At 38.3% G+C, this 16617-nt stretch overlaps 1 protein-coding gene across 1 annotated transcript in view; it reads left to right on the plus strand.

Moving 5' to 3' along the window:
• The window catches only part of MYO16 (myosin XVI), a 396474-nt gene that overhangs the window by 93144 nt on the left and 286713 nt on the right, over positions 1-16617 (plus strand). Inside the window, exon 2 of the mRNA XM_067293848.1 lies at positions 6664-6927. Within this exon, the coding sequence (XP_067149949.1) occupies positions 6702-6927 (226 nt within the window). The 5' untranslated portion in view covers positions 6664-6701. The remainder of the gene's footprint in view (positions 1-6663; positions 6928-16617) is intronic.

Raw genomic sequence — 16617 nt, forward strand, 5'->3', positions numbered from 1 at the left:
TCTAAAAGTATGATGAGTGCGAAGCAGATTCACTGGAGAGTTAACTTGGGCTTTTTCTCAAGTATTAGCAGTAATACTCCTTCCACCCATTCATCAGTGCCTACCAGCTTTAAATTGAGGGTCCATAGTCTTTTCAAAGAACAAGGGAAAATGCAGCTCAAAAACTGTGTTTAAACACTTGTGTTTTTTTCCCACACATATGGTTTTACTGTGGAAGCACTGATTTTTCGAAGTGCAAACAGCATTTTGTTTTTATCTACCACTGGGTTTCTGCAACACAGCTGTACAGATTTGTCTCTAGTTTTGCTTAGAAAAAATAAGTTTAAGCACATTTTTCAAACAGAGATACGACAAGAAGCTGGTTTGGTGTGTGTGTGTGTGGCTATATCTATATGAACATACAGTTGATTTTTTTTTTTTGCCTCAAGAGATGTTTTCCATAAAGATTTGAAAATGTTGTCCAATTTGAGCTTAGCCCTGGGACAGATTTCCATAAGTTCGTATTTGAAGGTCATAGTCCAGCAAACACTTACCCAAAGGCAGAATTTTTCTGCTATTAAAATAAGATTGAAATCAACAGGAATGTTTACATAAATATAGATGAGCATATGAGTTAGTATTGCAAATTCTTAGTTTTCAGCATATTGCGCCATCATTCTGTGTCACCTTATTTGAGATGCTTGCTACAGTAAGCAATGCCAGTATTTTGCTTGCTTGTGTGTTTTTAATGGAAAGAAAAGTTTGTTAGTTTACCAGTACTTTGCAAAATAAATTCTTCCCAGAGTCCAGTACTTATTTCTTATTTCTTACTTACTTCTCTGAATTGCAACAGCAAATATCTGTATCACAAGAAACAGTCAAAATACTGTAGATGTGAGCACAGAAGGAAAATGTTTTGTAGTGCCTGTGAACATGTATATAGGTAATTCTGCATGCAGCTGCAAGTCCTGAAAATGCCTCTTGTAATGTGATCCAGATACGATACGAAAATTATCACCCCCAGGCTTCTTTTAAACCAGTGGAGGAAGACAAGTGTGTCTTACTGTCCTCCAGAGACTGATGGGATGTGAATTACCTTGCAAGGTGCCTTTTGTCAGGGTCCAATTTAGATGCCAGAGCAAATGCCTAAAATTAGGTGAGATAAAGCCATAAGAGCAGAAAATATAAAGGAAAGCTATATATATATTATTTCTGAAAAGAGGTATGGCAAAAAGGTTCCTACACAGTATAAAGTTACTTGGGCTCAAATTACCTTTAGGAGATAGAAGAAAATTACTGGTATCAATCATATTCTTCCTCTGTTTCCCCTCCTCCTTCTCAAGCTCTTCATGTTGTCCATGAGTTAGTCCATGTGATGCCACAGAATGTTTCATTTTCACAGTGAGAACTGGAAACAATTCAAAACAAGCAGTTCCTGTTTACTCAGAAATCTCCTGTTTGTACAGGATCAAGCTCATAATTTGTGTTGTAATGCAGTTGGCACTCTGGCCAATTGTGAGTAAATTGCTACAATTTTACTAACAGGTTTGATAGCAATAATTCTTCTCTTCATAATGGTTCAGAGTGGACCCAGTTGGTGAAGTGACTTTACACTAGCAAGCATCTTTGAAACAGCTTTTTTTTTTTTTTAATTAGAGTGGCAGTGGCTTTCTTTGTGCTGTGCTAGTTAATAACCATTATGATATAATAAAGGTATCTCTGCTTTTGATATTTCAGCATTTCGTAAACATTTTTATATTGTGTGATTGTATGGAACATACAGACCTTAAAAACAGATACGTACTGACAGTCATTTTTCTAGTCATTTTGGTCCAGGGCATCTCATTAAATAAATCATACCCTAGTAAGCTTTTTCAATGTTTTGATGGAGACAATATTGTCATCACACTGCTAATGAGCTATTCGGTGCAATCTGCTAGTGACAGCCACAGTGACCTTATCAAATCACTCTACACAACTGTAATTTGTCATACACTGACTGAAGCAAGAAAAAACATGTGAAATGATCTTCAACTATGGTATCATATACAGATAATGAGATAAAAACTTTTATACAAATTGACCCAGAAGGCAACCTTTCTCTCTACCTACAGATCTTTTCTCCTGATGCCACACTGTCTCTTGACTAGCACACTCAGGAGGAGCTCTTCTCAAAAGCATGCTTCCCATATATCTTCTGCTATTTGAGTGGATCCCATACGATGGACAAACCTGCTGTGCCTGTTACACTTAGGCTCTAATAGAGTCTCTTTCAATCCTGACTGTAGCCAAGTGTCTGTCTCTAAACAGGCACAGTTTACATCCGCCTAATAGAGTTGTGGATTTTAGCAGCTATTTTCTCCAGGAGGTTTTCTTTGCAACTTAAGCCATGGCTGGTGTTGGCAAGGCTAAATTAGGGTGGAAGGTTGGCATGCTTTGAATGGTAGATCTTAATCCTGAGGATTGGACCGACAGAGACTTGGAAAGTTCAACAAAGAAAGTGAATATTTCCGTGCCTGAGACAGAATAACTCGCTGCATTGGTACAGGCTGGGAACTGACTGACTGACTTGGGTTACAGCCCTGCTGAAAAGGATCTAGGCGTTACAGTGGATGCAAAGTTGAATGTGAGCCAGCACTGTGTTCTCATTGCAACTAAGGCGAGCCATATACTGGGCGATATTAGAATCATGTGGCCAACAGACTGAGGGAAGTCCTTATCCCTTTCTTCTTTGGGCTGGTGAGGCTGTATTTGCAAGTCTACGTGCAGTTTTGGGCCCCCCTAGCGTAAGATGGATACAATCCCTCACGAAAAAAATGCCACCAAAAAAAAAAAAAAAAGAAGGGAGCGCAACAGTGGAACAGGTTACCCAGAGAACTTTTAGAATCTCTATTGCTAGAAATTTTCAAGACTCTGTTAGACAAACACATAGGTGACCTGATCTGATGTTGGTGATCAGCCTCCTGCTCAAAATGTCATTGAGTGCGTGATTTCCAAAATTCCATCCAGAAGCATGTCTATGAGATTGTAACGCTCCCGGCTTTGAGCTCCGATCTCTGGTGGTGATAGCCAGGAAGCCCTGCTTGTTGTGCTGCCGGCGATTGCCCATGCTCATTAGGCTCCCACAGTGTAGGGAACAAATTTGCCTGGTTCTAAAACTGGAACTGAATGTTGCATGCCCTAAAGGTGAGTGTCTGAATGATTAAGTCAGAGAGTTTGCCTTGTTGTCTACACTATATTGTTTAATCCAGGCTTAACCCAACAAGCCTGCTGACCTGCAGCTATTAAATCCACAGTCAGATACTGATCTTATCTAGGATGTATCAGGTTCCAGATGTGCTGAGAGGAAAAATCCCATCTGCAACTCATCAATTCTCAGCTGGGACCAGTGTCCAAGTGGATTAATAGTTGCCCTCTGAATCTGCCTAAGCTGTTTGACTTCAGCTACATAGTGAAAACTACTACCTGCAGCCAGTCTGGCAGTCCAGCAGCTCAGCCCAGTTCTTCACGGAGCTGGCAAATATAGGAGCACTCATAAAGGCTGAAAGTCATCTCAGTGGAGAGGCAGAGGTCACTAAGTCAGCCACATCCTAGCTGAAACTAGAGTCTGGCTGTTCAATCTCCTCTTCTGCTGTGCTCTATTTAACCAAGACTTTAAGCTAATTTGCTTAATTTATGGCACTGGAGGAGCAGAGTGGTGTATCAGAGAAGGGGTCCAAAAGCTGGCATCAGTCTCAGTTGTTATGTGGCAATGAACAGCATGAATTCCTCCTAAGAGCAGAGACTACAGATGAGCTAAGCAGAGGAAAAGCAAAGATACAGCTAAAGTCTGTTGTCAGCAAACACTGATTTACAGTTAAGACTAGAGCACCAGCAGAAATTTTCACCCTCTGCTGAGTTTTCCAGAGATGGACAGCAACTTCAGCTGTAGCCTTCCAGAGCCCAAGTGCCTGAGTATTGCTTCTTCACTCTGTTTTGGAAGGTAAAAGAGAAAGAAGGAACAGAACAGAGGCAAAGCTTTTGTACAGCTGGCCTCTTAGCTCAGCTGGACTGCAATGCTCTCTTCTTACAGCTAAGATCTGAGACCACCTGCATGGCCACCAAACCAAGGAGCAATGAGTTCAGCAAGTGGATGGGGGTCTTCTGTATCTTAGCTGATGCTGGCTTATAGGCAGTGCTGTTAGCTGCTGCTCCTGAAATGTAGGAGCAGAAGAGGAAAATTCCTGCAGTCAGGCTCCTATTGCAGTCATGAAGTAGCAGTGAAGAGCTGAAAGACAGTTAGGAGGAACTTATCTTTAACTGTTCCCAGCATTTCAGTCTGCGCTGTCAAACGTGGTTTGACACAGCAAGCTGGTTCTCCGTCTGAAGCCGCAAACCTGGCTGGCAGTCAGTATACCCAGACTTAGATGTAGTATCAGTGGTCTATGCAGTATTTTTTGCTAGGAAGACTAAGACATGGTTATTGAAAGATTTTATACAAGGCAGAACAATTCTAATAGGGAAGATCTGAAGTTTGCTTATTCCTCGGTCGGTTGTATTGTGACAACAAGGACAACACAACTGTATTGTGACAACAGTCACAAACTGCCTCAGGCTAAGGATGGTCTGGACATGTATCTTAGTTGAATGCTGTGATCCCTGGGAGTGAAAGGGCAAATAAAGCTACATCTTTAGCAGCTTTATGGAGTTAGCCTTTCATTTCTTTGTCTTTTCTGAAATATGCTCAGAAATTAAATACCTCATATGAGGTCAAATAGAAGATTTTGTCTAACAGTAGAGGAGTTGTTTGCTTTTGACATACAAAAAGAAAGTGTTTGCATTTTGTTTTAATGAAAGCCAATACTTATTTCCAGTTTTTTAGTTTGACAGACTCATTTTTGCATAACTTGAGGGTGTACTAAGAAAGGATCAGAAATTATAGGGAGGGAAAGGGTAATTTATGTTAAAATAAGTTGACTGAACTTGACCTGTAGAACTGTATTCTGTGCCTGTTTATGTCTTGGAGTTTATCAACAAGATACTGTAGCCACTTTTTGCATAAATATATGTTCCTCAATTTTGGGATGTCAGACTTAAGACCCTGGGCTTTAATTTATAGGGGTGCTTGGCATTCATATCCACAGCTAAAGCCAGTAGGAGTTTCACTTTGATAGTGTTTTATTATGGTATTATATAGCAGCAATATATAACAGAATCCTGCATCTTTAAAGCAAAACAAAAAAATAACTCTGTCAAAGAGCATAGACATCTTGAATTGGACACCCTAAATCAGTTATTTAAAAAGAAAATCCCTGTCTCCATCTCAGTTCTTCAGTACAGAATATGAATAATAATGCCCCTTTATCCCTCTTTTTTATGAAAATAATAAATATTTGTGAAGCACTTATGTGCTCTGGTGATATGAGTTTTACAAAAGCTTGACAGGAAATTATTAATTATGCCTTCAGAGCAGGGTTTGAACGGTATTCAGTAGATTAGGCATATGTCAAGCAGCAAGGAGAAAACAAAGTAGTCATTTAGTCAGCACTACCCAGCCAGTGCCCTGAATGAGGTAGGGATCCTTTGATCATATAATTAAAGATTTAGAAAAATGGGTAGACAAAAGCAGGCTTAATTAAAGTTGCACAGACATCCTTGTATTTCTTAACTGCCCAAGGTGACTTGAGCCTACATCCCCTTCGAGAGCTCTTCTGTCAACCAAGGAGAGAAAAACATTCTCATCTGGGCTGCTTGCAGCCCTTAGAAATGAGAAATTCTGGTACATCATTGATGGGGAAAATGTGGATTCACATTCCAGGACTCTGGCAATAAAATTATCTGGCAATCACTAGTCTCCCTGTGTAACGGAACTGTCCCCTGAAAAGCAACCAGTGCCAATGTTCTCTTACGGTGTTCACTCTCAGTGGAATAGAGAACATATGGGGAAAGAACATTACTGTTATTGAAATGTCAGTAAAAATAGCAAATTTAACAGTGACAACAAAAGAGGAATCTGACTTGAAGGTAATGCTATGAATGTTAAGAGTAACTGAAGAAGAGTAACTGGAATCTTGAAGATTCCAGTATTGGACATTTTCATTAGACAATTCAACTTGGATGGCTATATACAATACCAAAAAAAAAGTCATTCACATAGTTAAGATTCTAGAATGATTTTGATGTTTTTAATAGATAGTTGCCTGAGTACCCACTGCATGTTAATGAACTCATTATAATTGTGATACGGTGATTTTTCTTCTCACTGCATAACAGGAACTTGCTAACTCAAAGCAAGATGAAAATGAGTAAAAAAGAAGTACAGGCATCAGACTTACTTTTCTTTGCATAGTAGTCTCTTGTTTGTAAGCAAATGTGAACCACTTGAATTATATTGAATTATTTAGATATTCACCCATCTCAGCTACTGAACTCTTAGACATCTTTCTGTTCATATTTGTTTCCATGAATCGAGTTAGCTTTTAAAAAATGCATCAACACTTTAATAGAAATGGTTATGTGGTGTTTCCAGAAAGTATACGATAATGATATATGCTCTCTCTAATTGGCATTGCTCAAGTAGAGCTCACACGACAGAGACTTACGTGCGGTTAAAAAGGACAAGAGGTAAGGCGGTAGATGCTGTGCTGAATATTTGCAAGCAGGCACTTGCCTAATGGGAATGGGTTTCTCTTTCCTGTCTTTCAGGCTGTTTCCAGCTATGTAACGTTTTCCAGTCCCATGACATGGAGATTGACCAGTGCTTGCTGGAGTCCCTGCCTCTGGGCCAGCGGCAGCGGCTGGTGAAGCGCATGCGCTGCGATCAAATAAAGGCCTACTATGAACGAGAGAAAGCCTTGCAGAAATGGGACGGTTACGCGAAGAAACTGAAACATGGCAAGAACCAGCGGGTTCATTTCAATCTTGCCGATATGGTACAGGATGCGATCGTACGTCATGACGATAAAGAAGGTACCCAGTAACGTTGACGTATTTTTTCTAGCTATTTAGGTAAAAGTTTTGGAGGAGACACTCTGCTTACCTATTTTTAGGAAACAAAACTTTGTTTGATAGTTATCGTAAAATGATCAATATAATAGAATATTTTACATGGAATATATTGTAGCGTGTTGCTTAAGACATAGAAGATAAACCTTCAGAAACCTAACAAAATTGCTCTAAGCTTAATATATCTATAAGTTAATATATTTCAAGGCCAGTCAGGACTATTATCATGATTATATGTGGCCCTCTTATATATCATCAGCCACAGAATGTCACACAAGTTACTTTGAAAATTAGTTTCTCATTTTTAGGAAAAAATCTGGAATAAAGAATGCTGATAGTAATGACATTGGCCTGCCTTGAGGAATGAGATGGTGTTGACCCACAGTGGGTCAGGTCTCCAGCTGTAATATGATGTTGATGCTTTTGAAATATGTTGCCACATTTTGGGGAGTCTCATTTTAGTTGTTCTTGGGACTTGCTGCCATTGTTTTAATGCCTGGTTCAGTTGATAGTTATCTGAGGAATTTTGTCATTTATTCCTCAAAAGGGAACTAAACCTTGTAGTAGTAATCTCCCATGTTTTAGAAGTGTCCAGGAATCCCCATATCATTGTTTTAGGAGGCCTATAATAAAACAATTGTAGAGCTTTTAGCAGCTTCTTGCAAACAGACTTTAAGGCAGCTTTATGTAATCATGTTAGCACAAAACTGTCCTAATTGGAGAGGCTCTGAACTAGAGTCGCACCATACTACCTCGTTCCCAACCTTGGCCTAATTTTTGCCTGTTTGGCTACATGTGGTTTTTTACACCTGAGCCTTGATTTTAGTGGGCATTTGCTCTGTGACTGTTTATCGTTGTTTGAGGTACAGTCTTCTGTGTTTAGATCTATACAGGAAATGGATCGAAAGACTTCTCTTAAAGCGAGTGTTCAGGGCAGCATTTATACTGAAATTGGAAATAAAATTCACAACTTTTCATTCCACTCTCCTAATCTGTAAAAATATAGGAATTATGAGTAAAGATCTTCTTTCTCAGTGTTCCCATAGCTCCCAACTTTCTCTAAAAGCCAAGAAGAATACTAGATAGGATTTTCAGCATTCTGTAAGTCAGATACTTCCGGCTATTTTTAACATTTGTTCTGAAGAAATGTAGATCACTTTTTGGGGTGGTGATGGTGATCAACAGTCTTTTGTGCTGCCCTTATTTGGCTTTGAGCTGCATCTGAATCTGAACAGAAAATTCAGCAACTGCTGAAACTGAATAGCATGAGCATGAAGGAAAAAATACCTAAGGCAGAAGAAAGTAAAAGGAGGGAAAAACAGGGATGGTATCTTGCACTTGAAACAGATATTAGCTCCCCAGAAGCAAGGAGCTCCGGTAGCCCACAGATAAGCCAAGTAGGGCTAACAACACTCTCCTGTATTCGATGTCTGTGTCCTTTGCTTAGGACTATGAAAGAGCGTGGTTGTTCTCTTTAAGCATTATAGGGACCTGCAAGTGCCTGTCTCTGGTGATTTTAGGCAAACCCTTGCCTATAACCTTGCCTTCCCCTTGCCTGTCCACCTATAGCTGAATAATACCATCCTGAAAAATATTATCATGTGAGCATATAGTGAACACGTTTAAATATGTGATCATATTTAAAAAAAATGCTTCTGTTTGAAAAAGCTGGGCATTTTTTAAAATAAAGCCCAATGCAAAGAAGTAGCAGAGAAGTCCCTTAACATTAATTAATAATAATAATAATTTTCTCAATAGAATAAAGCCTCTTCTTATATATGAAGATAGATTGCGAAAAGTCAGGATTGAGACTGATCTGAAAGTTTTACATTTTGAAATAAATGAATGCTGAAAGTAATCAAGATGAGAACTCATCACTTCTTCAAAAATTCAGTTGTGTTTACTAAACATTTATAATGGACAACAGGGTATTTTAATATAGTTTGAATGTGCTTTTAATTTTTCAGAGATAATTTAATTTTCACACTACACATTTTGTCTATAATGAGATAATTAACAAGTATAAAGGTGTGTTGCGGTACGTTCCATAGCCAATTAAATAGTTTCAGTCAGCTAAATTTTATCAGGTGACACCTTTCCTTGTGGATAATTAATTTTGTGTGCTTGAAGTGCAAAGGCTTTGAAGAGATGAATTCCACTCAAGGTATTATAACTCATCTGGCTGTGAATGAGCCTGATCCTGCCATGTAGAGTGTATGATCAGACTGTGGTGTCCAAGAAGAGGACTGTGGAACCTAGGTGCTTTAATTTAAATAACAGTGCACACATATACAGAGTTAATTTTCTGAAGAGAATGTAATTTTTTTCCTAATGTTTCTGTTATCTTTTGGTTCAAAGCACTTAGAAGTCCTCAAGCTTCATGCATTTCGGACTGTTTTGGTGGGGTTTTTTTGAAATAAAAAAACCTCAAAGCTAAAATTCTGAGATTCATACAGTTTTCACTTGATGCTCAAAAATTCAGGAAATAGATTAGTCTGAAGCACAGTTTGGCTTTTAATAGGTCTGCTCACTATCTGCTTTTATTTCCTTATTCTCTCCTGAAGCAGGATAACCCATGCTGCTAATGCTTAGGCATCTTTTTTTTTCTTTTTTTTTTCTTCCAGTTTTATCTTTGGATGAGGTTATACAATAACAGATTTATACAATAACAGATTTAACAGAATAAAAGCCAGGTCTATTTTCTTCATTTTTGAGGCCTATATAGGAATTGTCTGCAAATCTTGAGATCTTAAAGGTTCTACCACAACTATCTGCTTCCTCCATTTTTAAACTGAAGCAGTTCCCAAATCTGTTTAACAGTCCTGTCTCTGAGACAAAACTGAGAGCAAACTGAGAGCAAACTCTTATTTGTTGTTGAATCCTGGAACAGTTTTACTTGGTTTGGGGTCTAGTTGTAAAAAGCGCATGTCAGCTACATAGTTAGCAATTAAGTAGAAAATGTGGATACATTGGATGGAGCTCATGGAAGAGCAACAAAACCAGTAAGAATTGGAGAAAGCAATTCAAACAGGAGAAGATGAAGAGCTACATTGGAGAGTAACAAAGAAATGACTGTGTTTGAATGAGTTTGAACTCAGCTGGTAATAATTCAGCAAGATGGAACACCCATTCTATAGGCATAAAAACCTGGCTAAAAAGGGATGTTTTACAGTTGTATGAAGAGAATATCAATTAGTATAAAAAATGGAAAGAGGACACAACAATAGAGTAGACTAGAAGTAGTCTCCCAAGTGAAGTTTAGGGGCTTATTTCTTTGGAATATCAGAAACTGTATAGACTGGACAGCACATTTGGAAATGGTGAGAAATAGTCTGGTTAAATAGATGAGGTAAGTTGGATAACATAAATATGTATCTGAAGATGAATTTATAATGTGACTAGTGTGGAGACACATTTCACACTTGAATCTGAGGGGAATTTTGCTCTTAATTCAGTGCCGTTGTTATTCATGCAGAATATATCTTCTTCAAAATTACTATAGTACTTGCTACTGGGCACAAAATGCATTTCTGCTAATGTATGCTAATAGATGGGATCATTAGTTTGTGTTAAAATTAATTTTAAAATGGGCTTTTAGAAATTTTAGCAGTGATATGCTTTGTCTCAAGTTTAGTAATGAAATATAGACTCATTATACTTGCCATAAAGCTAAAAGTTAGCAAAATGTTGTGGTTTTGCTCTGTTTGGAGGCATTTTAAATGATTAGTTCTATTTTTTCTATTATTATTTGTAATTGAAATTTGGTCTTTCATCTGACCCAGGAAGACTGAAAAGAAATCCTCTCTCCTCCCCCCCACCCCCAACTCTGCATCTGGTCTCTGTGGACCAAAGTCACCCACACCTCCTAGCCGTTGGTAGTCATTCTGAGAGATTCGGCGACTATTGTTCTCAGTGGTGATATGTATAGGAGCAGAAGCCAGTGAGTAAGTGAGCATAATGTGTTGTCTGACACAGGTTTTTTTACATCTCTGCTGCTGGCAGGAGAACAACGGTAGTTCAGTTGCCTTTAAATCCTACTCACTGTTGTTATTTGAGATGTCAAATCCATATTAATAATGGACAGCAGGATATTTGTCCTGCTGACATCAGCCATATAATGTTACTGCAAGGTGGAAGCCAAGGAGACTTCTGCATCCCGTTCCATCCCACTGCAGAGTGGGTGTGCTTGCACCTGTATTAATGATTAGTGTGAGCTCAGATTTTCTTCTCTGACATGTATGCTCCAGTATTTGCTCAGAACCTGCACATCAGCTTAGCCTCATGTAAGAGCAATTAGGAAATGAATTGAGCAATCAGAAAATAAACTGAGTGAATCTGAGCTTGTATTTCTGCATAGCATACAAGATAGTCATGCCCAAAAGGTCTGGGTAGCTTGGCCTCTTGAAAATATGGGATATGCATCCTTCCCAAAGGAAACCTGGAGTTATTGCTACTGACAACAATGGGAAATGATGGCAGCTTTGAAAGAGGTGATTTTTTGAGCATCTTTAGGCATTATGAACTGACAGGTAAACTTGTCCTGATGAAAACAGTATCAAAAAGTGAACGTGACAGTCCTGTACCCTACATCTGACAGAGGAGGGGAACTAAAGGACTGAATTTATTTTCAATCATCTTTTGGAATATTCTGTAACCCAGCCTTTTAGAAATCCTGCAGCGTAACTGAAATCATAAGGCTGTCAGAGATGCTGTATATGTAATATCTTTTGTTATGGAAACACTAAGTTGCAATGCAGTCATAAAGTATACCATTAATCTGCCATGCTTATAGGGCATGGAGGGTCAGGATAGGAAGCTCAAAGAGCCAACAACTCAGTCTTGAGACAGAAGATATACTCCTTTGAAAATCAGCATGTCAGGAGGAGAATGCAGATTCCTTAAATCTAATTAAAGTTCACTTCATCCTTTTCGTGGGCAGTATGCTGATTCTGTGGTAGTGTTGTGATTCCAGATGGGTCTGATACCAAAGTGATTGGATGTTAATGCTAATACTGCGTCTGTAATATAAAGCCCTTCCTTTGGCATTGAGCCTGGCTCTGCTTGCTTTAGTTAGCCCTCCTCACCTCTGCTTCCACCTTGCCTGGCATCTTCTCAGTACTGGTGCAGGGCTACCAGCATGGCCCTTTCCCTTTAGCAGTGGGAGAGCATAGTGTTTGGGGACAGCCTTACTCCCCCTTCTCTCGCCATGGGATGCCTGGAAAAGCTGGGGTAAGAAGCAGAAGAAACTGCTGCAGTTTCCACTGCTGGGGGAGATCCCCCAGGAATGGGTCCTAGCCCCAGTATATTGGCTGCAGAGTAGTGGCTTAGTGCAGGAAAGAAAAAGGGTTTCCCACCCACTTCCCCTAGCTCTAGACTTCTGAACAGTCTCTAGCTGTTCAGAAGGTTTAATGCTATTTTGAAGTTTGGTGTCATCTAAAACCCAACTGGACACAGACCTGGGCAACCTGCTGTAGATGTCCCTGCTTGAGCAAGGAGGTTGGACCAGATGATCTCCAGAGGTGCCTTCCAACCTCAGTGATTCTGTGATTGTATGAGAGGTTGAAACTGAAATGAAGTAAAGCACGTTTTTATTTCCTTGCATTGTTTTGAAATCTAGTAACTGGCCTCTTATCTTTGTATTTTACCTCAGTAAGCTCGTTTATGCTTTAGGGTTGTATCTTTCTCTGGTACTAACAGCTTGGTTGATTACCAGGATGGTCTGGAAAATACAGGGTTCCACTGCCTGTGCCTGGCAAGCGTATTAGGGTAAACTTACTGATCCTCAGAGCTCAGGTTTAAGAGTTGCCAACAGTCTGTTTAGAAAGCTGCAAGAGCCATGATATGGGCTGTAGATACAGAATTGTGAACAGAAGACTCCATGGACAAGCGTTAGGTGAAGTTTGTTGCCAGGTATCAGGAAACTGGGGAAGGTCTGAGGAACGAAGATCACTGAGGATGTATAACAGAAACTGTTCATCCTAAATATTTTTATAGTCGAAGAGACTTGGGATTCTGACTTTCAGCTACCTTTCTACGTGTCCAGGGACACCTCTTCTCTTGACATCTGAGATATCTCTTCTCAAACTGATTGCAGGGAATTTTTTGGTGACATATACTTTTACTTTTTGCATATGCTAGGAGGAACAGTTAGGAAGCTAGGCTCAGAGCATGGCAATACCTTGTTTTCAAAGGTCACTGAAGTGCTGGGTGAGGATTGCCTTTTTGTGTGTCAGTACTAGTTCAGAGGTATCTTTGTTACTAGATGAGACTGAAAGATAAAAGAGTACATTTACTAAAAACACATACTGACAGTAATAGAACAAAGTTAGTGACAAAATAACAGAACACATTGTGATTGTACTTAAAGTGTAGGAAAGAGATGAAAAAATTGTGTGGTATTAAATCTGCCAAGTTGGATCTTTATTGTTAAGCCAGAGTTTCACTAAATTAGGCAAAAAACCCTCCATCCTGAGTTAAAAAGGTGACTGTTGAGGAGAAAAAGAAGTCTGTGTGAAAGTTCAGATCAATCTTCTATGCCATCCCAAATTAGAATACCCCACTCTTGTTTACGTCCACCTTTAAAAATCTTTATACCTTGTTGCTTGTGATTAAATACATAATATCACTTTTTTCCTTCCCTTCTCCTCTCAAAGGCACTTTAATTAACATTTGTTTTGTATAGTATATTTATAGTGTGTCAATGTATTTTTGATTTTAGACTATTTCTTTCTGTTACAGTCTTCTGAAGAGAAAGGAGTAAAATTTTATAAGTGATATTATGAGAAATATTAAATGTCTGGGGTGTTTTACATATACATATATATGTACATATATGTGTATACATACACATATTGTTATATATGTATTACACTACGAGCATAAAGGCCAGACAAACAAACACAGTTGGTGAATCAGGATTAGGTTGTGTAATCTGAGTAGCATTTCTTAGTTCCCTGGCTGCGCTCTTGGTTTTACGCTCTCTTTGGGAAACCCTCTCACATTAGCCAATAAGCTCTGGATGCTTTGTTCCAACCTTGAGCAGGATAAAATAGCAAACAGTTGGAGTGTGTTTAGCATGAGTATAGAAACCTTCAGAGCAAAAGAAAACCCCCAAAATTAAAAATTGAAAATTTCAGTCAAAAACTCTATTAATACAAAATGAGGCCAACCACACCTATTAGTAATTTTCTGAATAGAGAAATCATGAAGAGGGACAAAAAAAAAAATCTAATTTCAGCTTGATGAATTTAAAAAAATGACATATTCAAGATCATTCAAAGCAGAACTACAGGGCAGCTAAAAATTATTTGAGATCAGATACTCTGTATTTCCTTACCCCCCAAAAGACCATGCTTGGTCCTTTTTTTAAATTTAAGACACAGATAGTTTTCTCAAGATTTGTAATGCTTTGGTTCAGGATTCTGCTAGTATTATTTAATATATTTTAATTGCAAATTACAGTTTACTCTCAGTCTAAACATCATGTAAACTTTTTTTTTCTGGGAATGTGTATGGAATTCACTATACATATGCACCAACAGTTTTGGGTTTTTTTGTCATTATAAAAATATTTTGGATTTTACAGCTAGTTTCCTTTATATTAGGGGAGAAATTTGTAAATTAGATGATAATCTGAAAGTTACTGTTGATGAATGTTGATTTACTCAGTACCACTTTAGAAGAAATTACAATACATATGTATGATAATTTATACAATTCAATATTGATGGACCCAATCCTTAAGAGATTTGAGTACTAGCCACTCTGAATAGTGAACTCAAGGGACTATTCACAGCATGTGAAATTAATGAAGTGCACAAAGTTTTGCACAATCAGGGCTCTTGAGGGGAAAGAAAAATGTATACTGTGACTGAATATATTGACAAGACAGACAATTACATGCATTCTGCATTAGGAACTCATAGGGCTGTAACTTTGGAAAAGACTGACACAGCTGACTGTAAGGCATGCTGCTAGTGACTTAATCAGTCTGTGTATGGAAAAATGAAACATCAATCAACCATCTCAATCCACCCATTGAGGAAGAAGCTGTTTCAAAAGCCCAGAAGGTTGAGGCACACTTCAAACCAGAGTCAACCTTCAATCCTATAGGTTCAGCATGGTTGTTAACCTTGTTTAGTTCCATGTGCGCTGAATTTGGCAACACAGGGCGTCTTTTTGTTACAGCACAGGGAAACATAATGCCTTTAGTTATTAGGTAACAGATGTTAAGTAATTAAAGCAGCCCATTTCAAAAGCAATCATAAAATCACAGGGAGATGAAATGTGAATACATTTGAATTCCTACAGGATACCATGTGTGCTTTTTGTTCTTTTGTATGTGTGCTTACATTTTTATTAATTTGGTAAAACTACAAGATGAGAACTGTATGTTAAGCTACTTTTTGTTTATGAAAAATATGTGTGATTCCTGATAGATGAGATTTATTTTATTGAAATAAGTAAAACTTACATAACAAAAGCTTAATATGTCCCTGAAGTGAATGATAGGCTTAATGGTGTGAATTTTATCTAGCCTCTTCCTTCTCCCTGTGGACTGCCTAACCAGGAGTGCTTCTCTCCAGGCTACTTTTGTTTTAGTCCTGAAAGCTCCCTAGGCAGTTGTAGCTGCAATTTTGGTTTCTGTGCATGCCCAGAACTACACTTATTCAAGTAGCTATCCTCTCCTTATACCCAGTAGGGAACTAGAAACAAGGCTTCTCTCCATTTCGGATCCACTGGAGCTGATCTAGTGGGGTGTTCACAACAGATGTCCCATCAGAAAACAGAGGTACAGTTTCCTCCTTTTCTTCATGTAAGTGGCAGAAGAGCTGTCACTCGTGCTTTTTTGCTAGCCTAGAATTGGATTGCTTTGTTGGCTGTTTTGGGTGCGCATCTCCTGACTGAGAGACACACTGAATGTGGGTGATCTTGCTTGCTGTATAATAAGCTGTAGAAAGTTAACTGCATAAAAAGCTGTTGTATAAAAACCTTGATGTTGTCATCGTCTCTACCACTAGCTGTGTTTTGAAAAGAATGAGCTCCCCTTAGTTCTTTGGAAAATAGAAGTATATTCTAGACTATTTGTAGTCCTGTTTTACATATTTAAGCTCTGAGAAATCAAGACTGAGATATGTATTTGAATTTAGCAGTTCCTATTTGAGATTTTGGGAGGTCTCTAAGTTCACCCTAAGCGATTTGTGGATCACCTCTCTGAAATGTATACCTTTTTGTTATTCCTATACAGAGTTTCTAGAAACGTAGCTTTTGGATTTTTCCTTAGAGACCAGATTTCTAAATCAGAGGCATTGCAATGTGTGTTTGTAGACAGATAAGTCTACTTTTGAATCTTATCTCTATAAATCCAAACAAGAACATGTTTGGTTAACTAGAAGTTGTGGTTGTATATGTTGCTTCTATTGTAAGCATAGAATGTAATATTTATGAGGAAAACTTTGTCAAAATATGTACATTTTTTTCTAAAAGGTATTGCTAAGACTGTTATTCATTTAGCTTTGAGCACTTTTTCAAAATTCCAACTATTTCTTTTGATGGACTATGATATAATGCTTTCCTTCAGTGGGAATAGTCAGTATGTAAATTGACCATGACTTTGCAAGATCAGGATCTAATTCAAAAGGCTTTAACAATTCA

Source organism: Apteryx mantelli, chromosome 1, assembly GCF_036417845.1.
Source record: "Apteryx mantelli isolate bAptMan1 chromosome 1, bAptMan1.hap1, whole genome shotgun sequence".
NCBI classification, from domain to species: Eukaryota; Metazoa; Chordata; class Aves; order Apterygiformes; family Apterygidae; genus Apteryx; species Apteryx mantelli.